This window comes from Trifolium pratense, linkage group LG2, assembly GCF_020283565.1.
Source record: "Trifolium pratense cultivar HEN17-A07 linkage group LG2, ARS_RC_1.1, whole genome shotgun sequence".
In the NCBI taxonomy this organism is placed as follows: Eukaryota; Viridiplantae; Streptophyta; class Magnoliopsida; order Fabales; family Fabaceae; genus Trifolium; species Trifolium pratense.
Window position 1 is genome coordinate 11,499,829 of NC_060060.1, and position 20,355 is coordinate 11,520,183.

At 30.8% G+C, this 20,355-nt stretch overlaps 2 protein-coding genes across 2 annotated transcripts; one reads left to right on the forward strand and one right to left on the reverse strand.

Moving 5' to 3' along the window:
- Positions 1-904: 904 nt before the first annotated feature.
- LOC123904171 lies at positions 905-4,391 on the reverse strand. The gene is made up of 6 exons (XM_045953861.1): positions 3,267-4,391; positions 2,919-3,201; positions 2,602-2,829; positions 1,938-2,192; positions 1,186-1,856; positions 905-1,103 (listed from the first exon to the last, which is right to left on the reverse strand). Exons 2-6 carry the CDS (start codon positions 3,192-3,194, stop codon positions 905-907), a joined length of 1,629 nt encoding a protein of 542 aa, XP_045809817.1. The 5' UTR covers positions 3,195-3,201; positions 3,267-4,391.
- Positions 4,392-17,313: 12,922 nt separating this feature from the next.
- Positions 17,314-19,705, forward strand: LOC123908546 (homeobox-leucine zipper protein ATHB-40). The gene is made up of 3 exons (XM_045959218.1): positions 17,314-17,495; positions 17,604-17,914; positions 19,292-19,705. The coding sequence occupies exons 1-3, from the start codon at positions 17,408-17,410 to the stop codon at positions 19,532-19,534; spliced, it is 642 nt and encodes a 213-aa protein (XP_045815174.1). The 5' UTR covers positions 17,314-17,407; the 3' UTR covers positions 19,535-19,705.
- The last annotated feature ends 650 nt before the right edge of the window (positions 19,706-20,355 follow it).

Genomic DNA, 20,355 nt, shown 5'->3' on the forward strand with positions numbered 1-20,355 from the left:
GACTCAAACTAAAGCTAATAACCAATTCATCACCCTGCAGAATCTCAAATTTGACAGAAACAAAGTTCAAATAAACAAGTGTAAACTAAAATTGCTGCAATGTATTGAATAGACCAATTTGCAAAAACAAAGTTCAAATAATTAACTATTCTATAACTCACCAGATAAATCTTAACCCTCCAATAACTCCAAAAAATATGTTGACCAACGTAATCGCAATTCATACATCTCCTCAGCTGTTAACTCTTTTGGGTCATTAAATACCTACAATAAGTAAATAATAATATAAAACTATTCTTGACTCGGTTATAAAAAATTATTGATGTATAAAAAATAAAAATTATTACCTCCATCCAAGAATCAGTTATCTTAGCAGTGACAATGTCCAACATATTTTTCATTACATAGTATCCACAGTCATTTGAATTATATTGTTTCCTCGCCTACAAATTATATATAGTAACATTTGATCAAAAAATACCACACTTACTTATCAAAAAAGTAAATATATATAAAGTTAGAATACCACACTTACTTGTGGATAAAGCCATACGGTATTGTTCTTTCTATTGCCATTCGTCATTTGATCATCCGTAAAAACACTAATTCATAAGAAAAAAAAGCCGCATAAAATCATATAAAATTTGTAATAATTTATGTTTATAGTATATAACCAAAACCCCTAAAGTATAAACTTAATTACCTTGAAACAATTTTCTCCATTATTGGATTAAGTTTCCAATGTAGTGAACAAATAACAACCACGGTATTTATCTTTGGACAAAGTATTATCAACTGCCAATGTCCTCTGTACGCGTGCGTGGAAGAACAGTATTATATTGTTAATAACTATGAGTTATAAAAAATAAATAAGTATTAAAAAAATACACAAATTCATACAAACTTACGCATGGTTAAATGGTAATAATTGACACTCTTTCTTTTCATTTTGTAACTTATGCTGGATGTATTTCTTGCATTTACTTTGAGATATTCTCTGATCACTTTTTTTCCCAGCATCACCAACAATGTTCAGAAAAGTTGGTTCCAAAATTCCATATACATTTGTGGTGTTGTTTTCAATGCATAAACGATGAATGTACCTGAATATAATTTTAAAGTTAGGAGAGATATATAACATATTAACAGATATTGAGATAGTAGTAAATAAGAAAGTACACTTACGAGCACCAAACACTTAGAGTACTCATGTCGAGCCAAATAGAACCCACCAACAACTCTCTTATACACTTGCAAGACATGAGAAAATTAGTACACATTGAACAATGAATTAATTCTACATCCAAATGATCATCACCCCTTTTCAGAACCATGATTAACAATTTCTGAACATCGTCCATGTTATCTTGAGCCTCTGCTACCGGTGCAGGAGAACGACTTCCTTTTGCGCTTTCAGTGACAACAACCTCCTTGAGTTCATTTTGCATCTTGACCGGTGCAGGAGAACAACTCCCTTTTGCGCTTCCGGTGACAACAAGTTGTTCAGTTTGCGCTTCAGGTACCATGACTCTATTATTTGTATCAGAGGTTTGGGATAAACCCATGGACTTTAGTGTCTCCATAAGAGAATCTTGCATCATCTTACGCTCTTGCGCCAACTTTTCCTCAAACTTAGCTTCCAAATCTGCTTTAAATGCTGCTAGTTGCTCTTTGACATCTATACCTTGACTTTGACGTGAAACCTTTGATCTTCCCCAGTAAGTGGTAATGTTATGTTTTTTTCCAACACCACGAACACTACCACCATGCTCAGGTGTTCCAATGGCTTCTGCTAGGACATCGTGACGTCCCGTTGGAACAAAGTCACCCTTTTTTGAGTCTTCAACAATTTTCTCCTACAACATGCACAAACAAAGTCACAATATAGTAAATAATTGTGTTACTTGAAGCAAAAGCATGATTATAATGTTACTTACAATTTTCTCAGCAACTTTTTTTACAGGCTCGGATGTGAATTCTCCCCCTTTCTTTTGTCGTGCTCTCGTCCATGTCTCATAGCGTTCCGGTGGAGATGGATGACGATCATCATCAGTTAAGCCAGAACTATCTTTCGATAAGGACAATCTCTTTTCATTGATCATCTGCTCCTCGAGCCTCTTATACCCTCCACGGGATAATACATGTGGGTAAACATTCTTTGCATGATTCTCCCTACCCTTTTGACTTTTTTCCTATTATAAACTCAAATAATTAGTAATGTAAAAATCACATTCAGCAGTTTCAGCAGTTTCAGCAGACTTAGGCAATGTTAAAGACAGTTTCAGTCAAGTTTCAGTCAAGTTTCAGTTTCAGTCAAGTTTCAGCAGACTACCAACAATGTTAAAGACAGTTTCAGTCACAGTTTCAGCAGTTTAGGCAATGTTTTAACGCAGTTTCAGCAGAATCACAGTTTTAGGCAATGTTAAAGACAGAAACAGCAGTTTTCGCGCGGTTTTAGCGCAGTTTTAGCGCGGTTTTAGCGCAGTAGCAGCAGTCAAGACATAAAAATCACAAAATCACAAATCACAAAACACAATATTTAACACAGTAGCAGCAGTAGCAGCAGTCAACACAGTTTAATGATTTTGAAATTACACTAACCTTAAAATCAGAGGTCTGTCGATACTTCACAAACTCTTCCCATATATCTTTTTTGATGTAAGGATACTTGACGTATGGAGGAACGTCATCTGGTTTGGGGTCTGTGATATAAGTTCTAGTCAACCGTGATTTAAAATCTTTCCACCGCTCCGCCGCATAGTGAAACCATATTTTCTTAAAATGATCATTCCTTTTTGCATCATCAAACTCGGGTATAACAAAAATAGCCTAAAATATTTACATTAAAAAATTTGGTGTTAGCATAAGATGTATTTGATATGATAATAAAATATAACAAAATGTTGAATTTCAAATACCTTAATATCTGTCCACATAGCATTTTTTACTCCTTCAGGTATATGTTTCCACAACTCTTTCGCAATACTGCATCTTTCTCGAGTAAGAAGTGCTACGTAACTCTTAAAATGGGAGGCATTGTTACCATAACACTCTCCAGTTTCTAGATCAAACTGGAGAGGGATCTTTATACCCGTTTTACGAACGTTTTCAATTGCTTTCAACATAGTGGGACCTCTAACACTTTTTTTATTACGTTGACTAGTTTCAGCAGAGTTGTCGGTTGAATCAGCCATATCGTATCTGTTTAAGTATTTAAACAATACAGCAGTAGCAGTAGCTTCTATGTTTTGAAATAGAATCGGTACCTGTAGATGAGACCGTGATTGAACCTTCTAACTTCAAACAAAGATGACAACACCAAAAAAGAGCAACACCAGCCCCTGCACAGCACAAGCAACACGCAGGAGCAGCAATCACCGCCTAACGCAGGAGCAGCAATCACCGCCTAACACAGCAACCCCTGCACAGCACAAGCATTGATAATTTTATAAATATGTTTATACAACTTAGTTAATATCAAAACAAGTTGTATGTTTATACAATTGGCCATAAATATTGACCCCTGCCCATGGCCAAGTTGTATGTTTTCTTGAAGCCGAAGCTGAAGGGTATTTGCAAGAAAAAAGATCCCATCTTATAAGGCTATGTGGTGAAGCTGAAGGGTATTTGGAGAGACACTACTCAGCTATCTTAGGCTCATACCAAAACCCTCTTGACCATCTCCATATTTTCCCTTACTATTCTAACTACATCAAACTTGGTCACCTTGAGTAAGTATATTATATGGCAGAGATATTAAGCACTATTCTAACTCCATATTTTCACTCCTTAGCCAACCTTGAATATATTAAGCACTATAACTTGAGTGACTTCTATATACCTTGAATATATTAAGCACAAGGTTAACATGAGTGACTTCTATATACTTGCTTATACCTAACACCCTCATGTGCAGCAACATAACGAATTTTGAATCACACTTTGACATTAAAACATGGCTTGGTTATTTGAATTTTCTTGCCTATTTGGAGTTTAGCTTCAACAATAAAATCTGATATAATAGCAGCAAAATAGCAGCAAAACATGGCTTGGTTTAAAACATTACATATCATCTATGAAGTAAAAAATAATCAAAATAGCAGCAAAATAAATATCATAAACAGAAATGACCATATATCTTTTTACTTTTCATTAAATCTCATGCTAAAGTGACCTACACAGACCTACACAGACTTCCAAATCTCATGCAAATTTGTATTTTTATATTGACATTCTCATCATCAAGCCATCAAGCAGAAGAAGAATGAAAACCCACACAAAAAAACACAGACCCACACAGAAATGAACATCACAGACCCACGAAAACGACGTGAATGAAAACGAATGAAAACCCAAGCGAATGAAAACGAATGAACAAGAATGAAAATGAATGAAAACGAAAACGAATGAAATTTGGAGGAAGTTTGATTTATTCATACCTTTACCGAATAAAAACGAAGAAATTTGGAGGCGAATCAAGCATTCTAGGGTTTGGAGAATGAAACCGAATGAAATTGGAGAGATTGGAGAATGGAGAATGGAGAATGGAGAGATTGGAGAATGATTGGGAAATTGGAGTGTTTGATTTGAAGAACTTGGGACGATTTGGAAGAACTTGGGACGATTGAGAATGGAGAGTTTGCAGTGGGAGGGAGATTGAACGCGTATGAAAATTGGGAATGAAAATGACAATATGAAAAATATAATAACACTATTAGGATTCCACTACCGGTGAATCCTAGATCGGTAGTGAAAAGTGGGAATATGAAAAAAATAATAACACTATTAGGATTCCACTACCGGTGAATCCTAGATCGGTAGTGGAAGATAATTAAAACAAATTTGTACGTAATTACGACATTGCCACCGTGTCTACTTTCCACTACGGATTTAGCAAAGCCGGTAGTGAAATCCCTTGTCTCTGAACTTTCCACTACCGTTTTAAAAATATCAGTAGTGGAATCCTTTGGTCAAATGTATTTCACTACTGGTATTCACATACCGGTAGTGGTATCTCCAAACCAAAAGTCATTTTTCTACTAGTGTTTTCTACTGTTTCTCCTTCCCCCATCTGCTCATATTCTTCTATGTTGAAGAAATTGAGTCACTACCTTGCCATAAAAAGCAAAGTGGGATACCATGGAAACAACATATGTTCTTCCCTGCAACACCAATTTTTCCTCTTTACTTCTTCCTTATGAAAAACATATTGTTTTCAACTATGGCGGATCGATGCTTATAAAGGGTAATAACGGAAAATGGCTTTGGGAAACAAAATCGAATTTTCAGAATCGATTCCATCAAACGTAGAAGCTCTGAATCCTAGCTTCAGGCCCACCGTGCGTTTGGGTTAGAATCGATTTACACATATCCAAAGCCAAACATAAATTTTTACCGTCAAACCGCGTTTGACTGCTCCAAACGCACGTTAGAGGTATTCTAACGCCAAACCAAACATGCACTTAATTGTTTGGCCATGATCCAACTACACTACGTACCTTGGTCCATGTGCTTTAGAGTGATTGGTTAGTAATTTGTGGAGGTTCGTGAGCCACTATAGTCTCTCAACCTTGAAGTTAGAGCTAGCCACTGAACAAAATTAAGCTAGATATAATGGCCCAAATTGTGGCACAATTTAGGGGTTATTGAAAACTAGGCCTATAGGCTAACCATTTTTAAGTAAAACAATGAAAGAAACAGTAGAGGTATACTCGTTCAGTTCACAACCATGCATCTTGCATAAAAATATCATATATTATATTTTTTTTTTGAAGGAATCATATATTATATTTATAGACTATAGCTACTGAAATTTAATTAAGCATAGCATATATATATAGGAATAATATTTTAATCATGGCTAATGCTAGTGTGAAATGGATTAGTATGGGAGGAGGGAAACATGGAAGTTTATTGTGTGTGACGTATACAGCACAAAACATAACTAACCTCGATGCATGTATGTATACTACTGCTAGTAATATTGCAATATATCATTTCATAAAATAAATAAAAAATATTTCTATATCATTATCCATATGACCATGTGTATAATCTATGGTTTTGGTTTCATGCTTATTTTTGTAGGGTTTTGTACTCTCTTCATGAGTATTCTTTATGCTTATGATTGACTTCTAATAAAATTGGTTTCAAAAAATAAAAATTGGATTTGAATTTTACATAATTACTTTTTAAGTGAGTCATTCGGTCAGAAATTATTGATTGAGATTACTGCATATAACTGTATGAAGTAGATATAATAGGCGATATGAGTCCAAGAGACTATAAATCCTTACGCACTGCACTAATTAAGATCAATCTGAACCTTTTAAGACTTATATATGAAAAGTCATCCAAAAATACTTTACTTATAAACAATGACTTATGAGAAATGTCAAATATTGGAATTATTAATATTGTACTTTTTTTTTTTTTTGCTGTCAATTAATAATATTGCACTTTTTTTTTATTACAATAATATTGCACTTTAATTAGCCAGGGTGTGTGACTATATATAAATCGTGATTACGATATCTAATCAAACTTAATGAAAGTTGGAAGATAGGAAACAAGGGCTTGATGTGTTGGAATAAACATGACACCCACTTCTTTAATGCACAAATTTTCTTTTGATTTGATTGATTAGTTTAATTAAAGTAAGATCATTAGCTTGACAAACAACTCAAAAGCATAACCAAAAGGAATCTTGCCCGTGTCACGCGCATGTTCTCTACCATATTTTATTATCCATCCTCCATTAAAAAATTAAATACTAATTCCAACAATTAAAATATGTCAAATTGATTAATCCCAAAATTAACTTCAATTGTTAGCATAAATAACTTGAGAGCAAATCTCTCTATATCTTTATTTTACTATTGAGTGCTGACCTTTCTCTCTATGATCCTCATCCTTATCCTTTATTAATTACCACTACTTTATCTTTATTTAATTAACTACTAGTAGTAATAAAAGCAAATCATATCCTACTTTGCAATCTCATGCCATATCCTAACTACTTAAAATAAACATTCAAATTTGCACACTAAAAATACAATTCCAAGTTTCACCCCCATAAATGGAAAAATGCTAAAAAATATCCGTTTTCACTTTTGGCTTGAAAACGATGTGATTTTTTGGATGTAATGAAACAAACTTCACTATGAGTGTCCCGCATGGTTATGATATATTCACATCTCACTTTCAAGCTTTTTCTTGATAGATAGGTTCATTGCATTCATTCCTCATATTGTATTTGTGATGAGGTATTATTTTCTATGGCAAGTTTTAAAGTGTCTAAGGGAACAAAAACTTTAACCATATTAAGTATGGTTTCTCTTGTAAGTCTTCTTCACGCTAGTAAAATTTACATTCATATATGTTATACTATGTCAGTGACAAAAATGATGCAATGATGAATGTAAATTTGGAATGAAAATTGAGTTTGGCCAACGTCCAAGTGCATGCATGTTTAGACTTTTTTTCACAAAAAATAAGTAGCCTTTTTTTCTTGTTTCATATAGGTTTTCTCCACTGACGATAGTCTTATCTTATACACATTCGAATATTAAAAATGAACTTCTTTCTCAATGGAAATTCAAAACTCTTTGATTTTTTATGTTGTCAAAATTTAGCCAAGTATTTTATAAAAAATATACCACAACCAATTATCATGATTAATTTACACATGATTATTGATCGCCATATATAGCAAAATAGGCTACTAAATAGTTACCGTTACCGCCGTATATGAAACATATATAAGATAAATTCTTCTTTTCTAATTGAATATCAAATATCGTCTGACCATTTATTTAAGAATCAAATTTTTTTATCAATTGAGCCATTTTATTTTTTTTCATCATCAAATAATTTAGTAACTAAAATTTTACTTTTAAAATAGATAAATGAAATATTCATAATTCGAATTTAAACTCCTAAATATAAAATGCGTGAACTAAGCTCACTGGACACAATCAAACCATTTCTATCTAAAAAAAATATGTATAAAAAAAATTACTACAAGATAGTGTAATAAATTATATTTAACCTTATGAAATTTAATTGGCTTTTGTCAAGTGTGGCGGCTATAGTTGGTGTAGGTGAAGAGAAGAGTGGATGGAAGGGGGGGACTCTCTCAAAGTCTTCCTCTTAGATGAATAAAAGACCAACACGTGTAATATAGATAGAGGGTGTGGTCCCTTTAAGTAATATATAGGGGGTGTGACACGTAACATAGATTTTTGAATTGCACCCATGTGCTTCTCTTTAGCATGGATAGTACATCTTTTTCAACCTAATTAACTTTTCCTCTGAAGTTTTGCTTCAGCTTTTTTTTAGCTTCTTCTTCCCATTTCCAAACCCCTTTGACTAATTGGTTTCACTTTTGTGTCTCATTCAAATAGAGCTTTCGACCAATCAACCCTTGACAAATCAGCTCTCCTTTTCTATTCATTAAAAACATTTTGTTATTGTTTTATTTTTTTGTTATCATGATATGATATTGGGACGAAATTATTACTAACGTTAACAATAACCAATTTTCGTCGGAGAACTTATGAGGTATACAAGGTGTATTCTTTCCTCCCAATCAAATTTTCTTCGGACATATGAGTCAGAAATTAAACTCTTGATTATATATTTAAAGCGACTAAGACTCTTATCACTTAGACCAATTCATTATTGTTTGTTATTGTTTTATTTTAATTTGTAAATTTTTTAATCATTTTTACAAGAGCCGTCTAATGAAATTAAGTTTCTATACAAAATACATTATATTAGTAAATAGGTCTACCTGTTAACATTACTATCATGCATATATCACTAGAAAAGCATATATTCTTTTTAGAAAAAAGAAAACCGGCCTATCTATACTATAGTGTATGGTTTTATCCCAATGTTTCTCAACATATTTTGCAATTGCAAAGTAACTTGCTACGAAGTTGAAGACTCCTATGGATAAAAGTTATGTTTGCTCTAGTCTTGTGCTTAGTAGATAATGTTTAGCTTGTTTTAGGCCTGGTCCCTTTTATTCAGACTAGCGTGCCAGATAGGCGCGTTTCGCGCCTGCCTGTGTCTAACTTATGTACAAAAAAAAAAAGATACGTCTTATGTTATGGTGAGTTTGTTAATAAATGATTTTTGATTTTTGTTGCTACTAAAAAAAGTAAGGGTAATGTTGGTATTATGAAAATTCAACCCCAAAACTCATGTATTTTTTTTATATATTATAGTATAGAATAGATATAGATGAAAAAACCATAAAAAAAAGAGAGGAAGTTAAGGGCAATTATGGAATAATTAAAAAACCATAAAGGAAGTTAAGGGCAAAATGGACAAAAAAAAATTCAGCCTAAACTCCCTTATCCCCTTTATATATTGTTATAGATAATGTTCGGTTTAATTTTGTGAAGAGTAATGATTAATGGCAAAGTCCGAAACAAATTTTATTGTTATTCTTTATGGGAATCGAACATGTGTCTTTAAAATGAAAAAAACGATGTCCTAACCACCGGACAAAGGACCAAAAAGTCATTCTTCATATATCTCAGCTTGGATAATAAAAAACCTAATAAAATAAAGGGTAAATGATCATTTACCCCCCCGCAAAATAAGCAAATTTTCGTTTACCCCCTTATACAGATTTTTTTTCTGTTTACCCCCCTGCAAAAAATAGATTCACTCATTTTGCCCCCTGTGTGTACAGCAGGACATGTGATTGTGCAAATTTGCTGACGTGGCTTGTACACTTGAAAAAAAACATTTATATTTATTTTTAAATTCCACGTAAGATAATATTTTTTTCAAAAACAAAAACTTTTCCTACAAAGTTAATAAAACGAATTTTTTTTCCAAAATTAAAAGAAAATCCTACAAATAAAATTTTTTTCCCTACAAAATTTTTAAAAATTCCTACAAATAGTTTTTTTTCGTACAAAATTATTATTTTTTTCCTAAAATAAAAAAACGAATTTTCATATTTTTCTCCCAAATAAGGTTTAATTTCAAAATAAAGATTTTAAAAATTTATTTTCAAATCTTTTTGGTTTAAAAAAAACAGAATCTTCGCCAGTTTGCTTCCACCGTCGTGATCATATTCGTCGTCGTCTTCTTCAATCACCGGAATTGTCTTCTACTTCTTCTATTTTTCTAGTTCTAGGGAAAATGATTTTGGTATAAGAGGAAAACTCGAATAAAACTTCTTTTTCTATTTTTTTTAATTCAAAGAGATTAACAAAAAAATAATGTTTTGTTTTTAAAAAATAAAGATCATCTTTTTTTAATTCAAAAAGATTTGAAAATAAATCTTTAAAATTTTTATTTTGAAAATAAACTTTATTTTGGAGTAAATATTTATTTTGGGAGCAAAATAAGAAAATTCATTTTTTTTTTGTTGGAAATTTTTTAAAATTCTTTGTAGGAAAAAAAAATTTATTTTTTTTGCAGGAAATTTTTTAAAAAATTTATTTGTAGGATTTTTTTGGAAAAAAAAAAAAAAGAAAATCCATTTTTTTATTTTGTAGGAATTTTTTTATTAAAAAAAATATATTATCTGACGTGGAATTTAAAAAATAAATATTAATTATTTTTTCCACGTGTACAAGCCATGTCAGCAGATTTGCACATTCACATGTCCTGCTGTACACACGGGGGGCAAAATGAGTGAATTTATTTTTTGTAGGGGGGTAAACAGAAAAAAAATCTGCATAGGGGGTAAACGAAAATTTGCTTATTTTGCAGGGGGGTAAATGATCATTTACCCTAAAATAAAATAAAAAATTATATATAAATTCAGAAAAATAAATAAATAAAAAATTTCTAAGATGAAAGGTTGTCTAGGATGAAGGATTCATGGCTTTTAACTTTATCAATTCAACTAGAAAAATATTTTAAATTTAATTATCGTATTATATATTTATAACCAAATGAAATTTTAAAAGGTCGATCTTTTTAACTCAAAATTTTAAGACCTAAAATTCTTCATTTGGTCGCTTGACTAGGGTTGGGAACAGGCCAGGCCAGGCCAGGCCTTGACAGGCCTAAGTCTGGCCAACGATTTTTTTTCAGGCCTGAGCCTGGCCTGCGGCCTATCAAATGTTATTTTTTTTTGCCTGGTCTGACCTTGTAGCCTGTTTAAAAGTCTGTGTTACATTAAAACTTCTCTATATAGTTTTTTTAAATAGGCTAAACAGGCCTTAAAAAGTTAACATTTAAATTTTTATAATTTCTACAACATTAAGAAAAAACTAATAATATGATTAACACAATAATTAAAAACTAATAAAATAATAAATACGATTACGAAAAATAATAATTATTATAAATAATATTTTTTTATAAGATATAAATAATTATTATTATAAACAGGCCGGCCTATCAGGCTTCGTAGGCCTTTTTAGAAGCCTAAGCCTGACCTATTTATGTAAACAGGCCGTTTTCAAAGCCTAAGCCTGACATTTTTAATAATCAGGCTAGACCAGACCAGGCTTATACAGGCCAGGCCGAAGGCCCCTGTAGACCGCCTGGCCTATTCCCAACCTACTTGACTCCAAAGTACCCTCTATCAATTACTTAGTTAAGTGATTTCAATTACTCCAAATTATAACATTATTTAGTTAAATAATTTCAATTACTCCAATGTACCATTCCTTTTTTTAAAAAAAAATGCTTATACAAAAAAGGTTAAAATTAAATTTTGTGCCTTTAGAGAGCAAAATTACGTGGTATTTTCTTTAAAAAATGGCATGCTTGGAAAATGTGTAGTTCGGTTTTACTTTTTTTAATAGAAGCAATTTAGAAAAATATTTGGGAACCCCAAATATAAATTATTTAGACACACATAAAATTATATATCATTTAATTATTTAAAAATATATATTTTTTAATTACGGTAATGTTAGTTGTTAGTATTACAATGTTATATTAGTTTTTTCTCCTTTGCCAAGACTTGAACTCTGAACCTCCTGCTCCGATACTCTAAAAATGGTGAAGGATCGTGTCCGATATATACTTGATATCGATATTCGTTCGATACTCTTTGATACAAGTATCGGAAAAGTATCAGAAATTAATATTATTTTTTTTAAAAAAATATAATCGATACGTGTCATATACTTCTCCGATACACGTATCGGAAAAGTATCGGATCACTAATGCTCTTTGATGATGAAAACGTAGGAAAAGAGTGAAGTAGCAAAAATTTTCACAAGAAAGAGGGGGGTTTGAATTGTGAACCGTTTAAAATTTAACTTTAAGTCACAATATAAAATGTTAGTAATTAAAATAAATCTGTGCACAGTGAGATCGTTCTAAGAATGATCTGTACAGTGTAAGTAAGTAGCAGAAAATAAAAGTTAAGGGAAAGAAGATAAACACAAAGAGTTATCTTGGTTCACCCTTAATCTTTGGGTTACGTGCAATCCCCACCACCTGTGAGTTTATCCACTAGAATCACTTAAAGGTTACAGATCTAAGATCTACAATTCTTCTTTGATCTTGACCTAAGATCAACAACTACCAAAGCTCCTAGAGCTTTACACTTTCCTAGTCACCTTGACCAAAAACATTTAATCAATAGTCACGTATTGACTTGAGCTATTACAATGTGATTGATTTGGTTCTAAGCTATTTTCAGACTTAATACAAAATGAGAAGCTTAGATGAAAGCATTCTAAAAGAGATTGATACTCAGATTATAAAACAAATAGAGTGACTTAAAAAGAGCTTTGAGCATGAGAGATTTAATGTGATTGTGAGACTTAGATTGCTTGAAAACTCTTGCTCTTTCTCTTGGTTCTGGTTGCCTTTTATAGATGCTTGCTTGAGGTTGAAGCTTGGCCTTCAGGTATATCAGTTAGAGACTAAAAAAGGGCCGTTACTCAATGCATAACAAGCAGTAGACAGTTTATGCATAAATGTCAGATTCTCTGTTCATGCTTGAAAGAGTCTTGATCTTTGATTCGTAAAAGTCAAGGAAGTGTGAGATGTTGGTAAGTACAAATGAGTTGTTTCCTGTTTCCTTCCAATATCAGAGGTCAGATATAGTCGTTTGGAACCTCAGGGAAAAAAATCATGACAGTTGGAGGTGGCTTTGCAAAACTGTGTGCAGGAACGTTCTTGAACCATTCTTGACTGTATCAGCAAGTGTGATGAAGCTTCATCTCTATTTTCTTTGTGATGTGCAGCTGTTTAGTAGCCTCAATGACAACTTAGAAATAGCTTCATATTGGGAATAAAACATCTGGAATATTACCATGGTATGTGAGAGAAAAATGTACTTGTTATGACACTTGCATTGAAGAATGTTTCCTTATGTACTTTGCTCAAGTACAATACAACTCATAGTTCACAATGTGTTGTTGCAATCTGATTGGCCTATGATATATAATCATGTATTTTCATTGGATGATCAATACCATAAAAGATCAAACTTATATTCCATTGCATGAATTATGACTAGGAAAGCATATACTTAAATTCCATCAAATGTTGTTGATCCCAAAAGGGATTATCTTCTGTAGAGATTTGATCCATAATTCCATTGTAAAGTGCTTATATGTTTTGTCCAAAGTTGACTTATAAAATCAGAAAACACTTATTCAAAACGTGCTTATATTCAAAATTGTAGTCTGTGTCTGAAGAATGTTCTTAGATTGATCTTAAAACAACTTTGCAGGATTTTAACTTTACAAGTGGTTTGTTAGAATCTGTTTAAACTTATACCACTCAAAAGCACTTGTTAGATAACAAAATGATCAGAATAATTTAAAATATAATTAAAGATGTTTGTAATCTTTAAAACATCAAAAGTGGATTTTTCCTCAACAAGGAGACCGATACAATTCGTATTTTCTCTTAAGTATTGAATGTTAAAGTATGATGTTACCAACTATGTCTTTGGGTAATACATATTTTTTTTATAAGCAAATTGTTAGTATATTATATTGTTATGTTTGTTATTCTCTTTGTCAGGACTTGAACCCTGGATCTCCAACTCCTTAACTCTTAGCTCAACTAATTAACCATTTAAGTTACCAATCTCACTCCCCTTTTTGGATAGTACTTAACTTAAGATATCTAATTGTTACTTGTTTGCTCAATTTGAGTAATTTGAATGTTAATTTTTTATCATTATCGATTTTAGTTATGTTTGTATATTGTGCATTTATATATATATATTTAATTTTAAAATTAATTTTTAAATAACGTATCGCGGCCGTATCATATCAAGAATTTTGAAATTTTTTTCATATCGCCGTGGCTTCATACTATCACCACTATGTTTTCTTTTTATAATTATTTTTCCAATGTTTTTGGCCAATTAATTGATCCCACCATGAATCAATCAAGTCCAACACATTAGCTAGAGAACCAAACCTTTTAAGTAGGACAGACAAAGTGGTCACACTTTATTTTTTTTCTTGTATAAGATTGAATCTGAATATTCCTCAATAGGTTGACTACATTATTGCCACGTATCGCTCTATTTTTATAAGGGGTAACAAAGATTGGAGAAAAAGAAGAAAAAAAAAAATTAAAGTGTGACCAATTCATGTAATGGACTAAATGTAATGCCAAGTTTTTCTTTTTTCTTTTCCTACATGGAATTGAGCCTAGAGTATATATGCTACTTGTCCCAAGACCCAATTCATTGGTTGGCTTTAAAACATTGATAACAATTATATTGTACGGTGAACAAAACAAACAACTTTTGTTTTTGTTTTTTTTATGCATCAAGCTATCAACTTAAATACAATACCCATAAATTGCAAAAGGGTCCGAAATCCCTATCATCGCACATTCACGTAATAATTAAGATTAGATCATTTCAAAAGTACAACAATTAATTTGAGATTCCTTCTCATATTTGCAATCAGATGATTTAGATTACAACTAATATCTCTAGCGATGAAAGAGTCCAATAATCATCATGCTAGAAGAAAATCAATCAGTACCCTCACTCGGCCATTTATCCACCCTACAAAATAACCCGGCACCATACAAAATATTAACTAGTTAGAGAACTTAATCTTTCCAAGATAACTTGAGCTAGAACCTCAAAGACGTACGTTCATATTTAGTCACCATAACCTCTTTATCATAAAGATGATTATACGCTGCTGGTAACCGCCACCTCCGGTTGGTCAACAGACAACAAACTAAGGTTGAACACCAAGACCACCATTTATTTTATGACAACGTACCTACAACCACCTTATCTCAATTCAGTTTTTTTTACTATTATGTGTAAATTGATCGATTAGATTAGTTATGTTAAGATGAAAGGAGTATATTTTTGAATAGTTAATTGTTGTAACTACGTCAACAATGACGACAAGTCTAATAGAGGCTGGATGGGGGGACCTATAGAAAGAAAGTTGATTTGTCACTTACACTATTTAATTTGCCAAGCACTCTCAAATATTCACTCATCTCGAGCCACGCATGGCTTTAATCACAAACACAAAGCTAGAAAGAACTCAAAAAATATTGTTCACAAGTCTTACCTTAACGGTAAAAAATTATCGAAATTGTTAAATATAATATTATGATTGGAGTTCAAACTCTGACTCTCTTATTTATATGTGTGAATTTATCATGGTTTTATTATTTCGTCTATATGAAAAGAAACATTAGAAAAGCATTTTGTTAAAAAAAAAAAACAACAACTAAGTTGCAAACTTGTATGAGTGTGGCTTTGGTGCCACACATAGAAGTGAGTGAGTACTAGTAGTTGTACTACCATATTGGATAAGAAATTAAAGTGGATTACATTTTTAAAATATGCTAACGACTCTTCATTATTTATTAAGGTCCAATTGCTTAACTTTGGGATCACAACCCATCCATTCTAATTTTCTACGTTTCATTTTATTAAAATAAAAAAGTTACTGTATTTAAGTATTCGTTTGGGTAGGGGGCCATTCTTTATGTTCTCACACACCATTATGAATTAATGCCCTCTATTTTTTCCTTTCTATAGTAAACTTATTTTGGAAAGCTTAACTTGTGGATCACTTTCACTTTCCGCTTATATACAAACACTAACATTATATCTTGTCATAAAAAAAACACTAACATTATATCGATACTTATCTTGTTACTCTATTTTGTTTGCAATATTAGAAAGAAAAAGTATAAGATGTGGGCATGTGATTTGTGTGAGTATATATATGACCTGCCACCTATACATTGTAGATAATTTAGTTGTTTTTTTTTATCATATTAATATGTATGTATAATTCACACCTTATATATTTTGAAAAATAAAACATTAATTGAGAAGTTGATTATTATTGGGAACAATATTCAAGTCCCATATATAATAGAAATAAGGCAGTTCCGTAAATATAACTCAGTTGTTAGTTTTAAGGATACAATGATCTCCGAGTTTGAATCTAAAATTTTACAATTCTCTATATTTAAAATGTTTTAGTCTAGTCATTAAATTACTACACAAAAAAAATAAGAAAAAAAATAGGACAAAATTAATTTATAAGAGTGAAACTTGGCATAACGAGATATCAATAATAAACGTAATATGATATCAAAGTCTATATATATACGACCACTAATTACTTATACCCATTGGAAAAAAAATTATTTTATAAAGAGTGATAATCATATATTTACTCTTAAAATTGCTTATTAAAATATATATATATATATATATATATATATATATATATATATATATATATATATATATATATATATACTCTTAACGTACAGATGAATTTTGTAATTAGAATGAATTGGGCTTAATTAAATAAAAAATAAACTAATATGCTATTTCGGTCAATACATTTCAACCAACATTTATATCCTTCACTCACTTTAGATATATGAGTATAGTCTAGTCGGTAGAAATATTACAGTTTATATGTATGGTCCGAAATTCAAATCTAAAATCTCTTACTTATTTACCTCAAGAAGTGAATTATTAATCATTAGACTACTTAACAAAAAAACTACTCATTTTATAAGCCGAAGCCGATTGTCTAAATACGAGTAAAACTCAAGTGTAAAAATTTAATACTCATTAAAGTATAAGTGTTAGTAAAAAAATCCATTCACGAGAGGAAATGAGAAAAAAAAACATTTTTATACATATTAATACTATCCATTGCATGTGCTACGTCCGTACGTACACTCATGTATTAAGAACAATTTTTGATAATAAAATAAAGAGTGGCACTAATCTGCAAATTTAAGAAAAATTTGGAGCAATTTGTTAAAAAGCTATCCTTCAACAACAAAAGCTAAGACGACACGCATCATTTCCTTTTCCCCTATATAAATATCCTATGTTGTCTCTCCCAAAACACATCTCACTCATTGTTTTAGTTTTAGGGTAAAAGAGAAACTATTGCTAGCAAATTAGGAACAAATAGAGAAACACAATTTTATGTACAACACAATGAACCATCAAGATCAAATGATGCTCATGTCTCAACTATTCCCTAGTGCTTACAATGAAGTAATTCCTCAACAAGGTAATTAATTAGTTAATTAATTAGCATCAAATTAATACATAACATTTTTTGTGTATAATATCAAATTTTAATTTCTATACCTAAGTTATATTTTTTGTATTTTTTTAGGAGAGAAGAAGCCGAGACGAAGGCGTACTAAGAAGATCAAAGGAGATATTGCTAATGAAATGAATAAAAAGAGGAAATTAACTGATGAACAAGTTAATTTACTTGAACAAAACTTTACAAATGAACATAAACTTGAATCTGAAAGGAAAGATAAGCTTGCAATGGAGCTTGGTTTGGATCCAAGACAAGTAGCTGTTTGGTTCCAAAATAGAAGAGCTAGGTGGAAGAACAGAAAACTTGAAGAAGAATACAATAGTCTTAAGAAATTTCATGAATCTACTATGCTTGAGAAATGTCTCCTAGAAACTGAGGTATACCTTGTTCTATTTCTTATTTAATTACAATCAATATGTTTTCATTAACTATTACTCTGATTTTAAATATTAGAAATATTTGAATCAACAAAAGTTGATGTATCTGGTCTAAAATTTGACTCAAATAAATCAATTTTTATTGAGCGAACTGTCTCTTATATTTTGGATCGAGTATTTGAAAGTAATTAAGAGGTCTTGAATTTTCATTGGTTCATATACCTCTAAATTGTGCTTAGGTTACTTAATATGATATAGTCTTGGGAACTCAAACACAAGTGGCTAATTAAAAGAATCACTCATTTTTAGTATTGTTGCTAAATTGGTGTTTTTTTTAGTGCACTCTAGCTTTATACACTTGCAATTGTTGAATTAGTGTTTGGTTAATATATTTTGCCTTAAATTTATCCTATTATAAGTGCATATGTTTGTCGTAAACTTTAGCAAAATCAGACACCCTAATTGTGTTAAAATTTTAATTTGAAGAGTAATTTTATCAAAATTATGGTAGCCAGAATATAGTGATTTTTCAACTCACAGTTAATTCAATTATACAATTTAGCTAACCAAACTCAGATTTTAGATCATTTTACATTAATTTTTTTTTTATAGTATATCCTTAAAAAAAATGTAGTACTATAGTATAGTGTTGTTTTGTTTTGTTTTGTAACAACACAACAATAACGTAAATTTGGGGAAGGCATGCTGCGATGTTTCTTCTCTAGTGGTGATGATAATTTTTAATTTTAATTCTCTTACTTTAGCTATACATGTCATTGTTGCCTTTATTATTTTTGTTTAATTGTTTAAAAAAGTTGTTTACTTAGTTTAATCTTAATTAATCATCACATGCAACCGGTTCTTCAGGACAAAGCAAAAAGAAAAGAAATTCAATGGAAAAAAAATATAAAGTGAAAACTTAGACCCACCACATAAGCTCTGGGCTCGAAGAAATCCAAGCCGTTCACATTATTAAGATCTCACTTCTCAGCCACAAGATTAGTCATGTCATGTGAAATTAATTTTTTTTATTAAAAATATAATTCATAAAATTAAGGAAAAACAAAAATGTCACCTTAGTAGACAACAAACAAAAATGTCACCTTAATCTCAAATTTGTTTCTTAATTCCGTACGACATTATTTCATGTTGGGCCTAATTTCTCAAGGCCCACTTATTATCATGAAGTACATACTATTAAACATGACATACATATGTTCCCACGTGAAACTTCATTCTTATCCTTTAATAATGTCTACCTTGTGTCTCCTTCATTATCTTAATAATAATTAACATTGTAATAATATTTGATTAGATTAGATCTTATCAGCATCTTAACTTCAATTACTAAATATGTTGCATTAATTTTTTTTATAGGTATTGAAGTTAAGAGAACAACTTTGTGAGGCAGAGAAGGAAATTCATAGGCTTAGAGAGCCTATTGAAAATGTCACAAGCAATAGTTCAAGCACTTCATCAATGTCACAATCAATGGAAGTAGTGGATCCTCCATTTTTGGGTGAATTTGGAGTTGATTATGGATATGATGATGATGTGTTTTTGGTACCTAATGAGACACAATACTTCAATGGCATGGATTGGGTTACTTTGTATGTCTAAAAAAAATTAACATAATAAGTATGTTTTACTAATTTAGCATTTGTAGATAATGTGAATTATATTCCCCTCAATATGTAAATTAATTGTTATTATAACTAGTGTGTTTTATTTGACTTGTTTGGGAAATATATTATCCATTAACATAATGATGATTTTTATTTTGACCTAAAATGGCTATATTTTTTTGGTGTCACTAAATTAGTTTTTGTCACTTACTCCTATATGAAGATATATTGATGTGTCGTGTGTTCCCATCAATGTTATCCTTTCACATTGATTTTTTAGAATGGAAGTTGCAAATTGAAAGTTAAATTTAATTTAAGTCAAACTATTCATTGGATAAGTTTGGCTTTATGTGATAATGATATTGAATTCTAACCAAACGGATCACCTTATTTTTAACAATATATGCATATGCTTCTTCTGATTTATTATTTGAGAAATTTTTATTGATAACATTGGGATATATATCTCCTTATTGATCAATAATTTTGCATATAATTATTTCTAGTGCATATTGAACACGTTCAAGTTAATCTTGATAATTATCCCGTTCATGGCCTCAATATATGCAAGACTGAGTTTTAATTTCTACATATTTTTATTATGGAATGAATAGGTATAAAGTGTTATATGTCATGAACTTACTTCACTTGTTGATAGGGATATATAGAAATTTATTTATTCATCTTTAAAATGTAAAATTTTATTCATTAATTAGATCACTTACAAAAAAGAAATGTTGTCTGTTTTTAATACTATAGCTAGTCTTTTTTTTTTCCTCACTCAAAATTTAAGGGTTGTTTTATAAGCATTTTTTT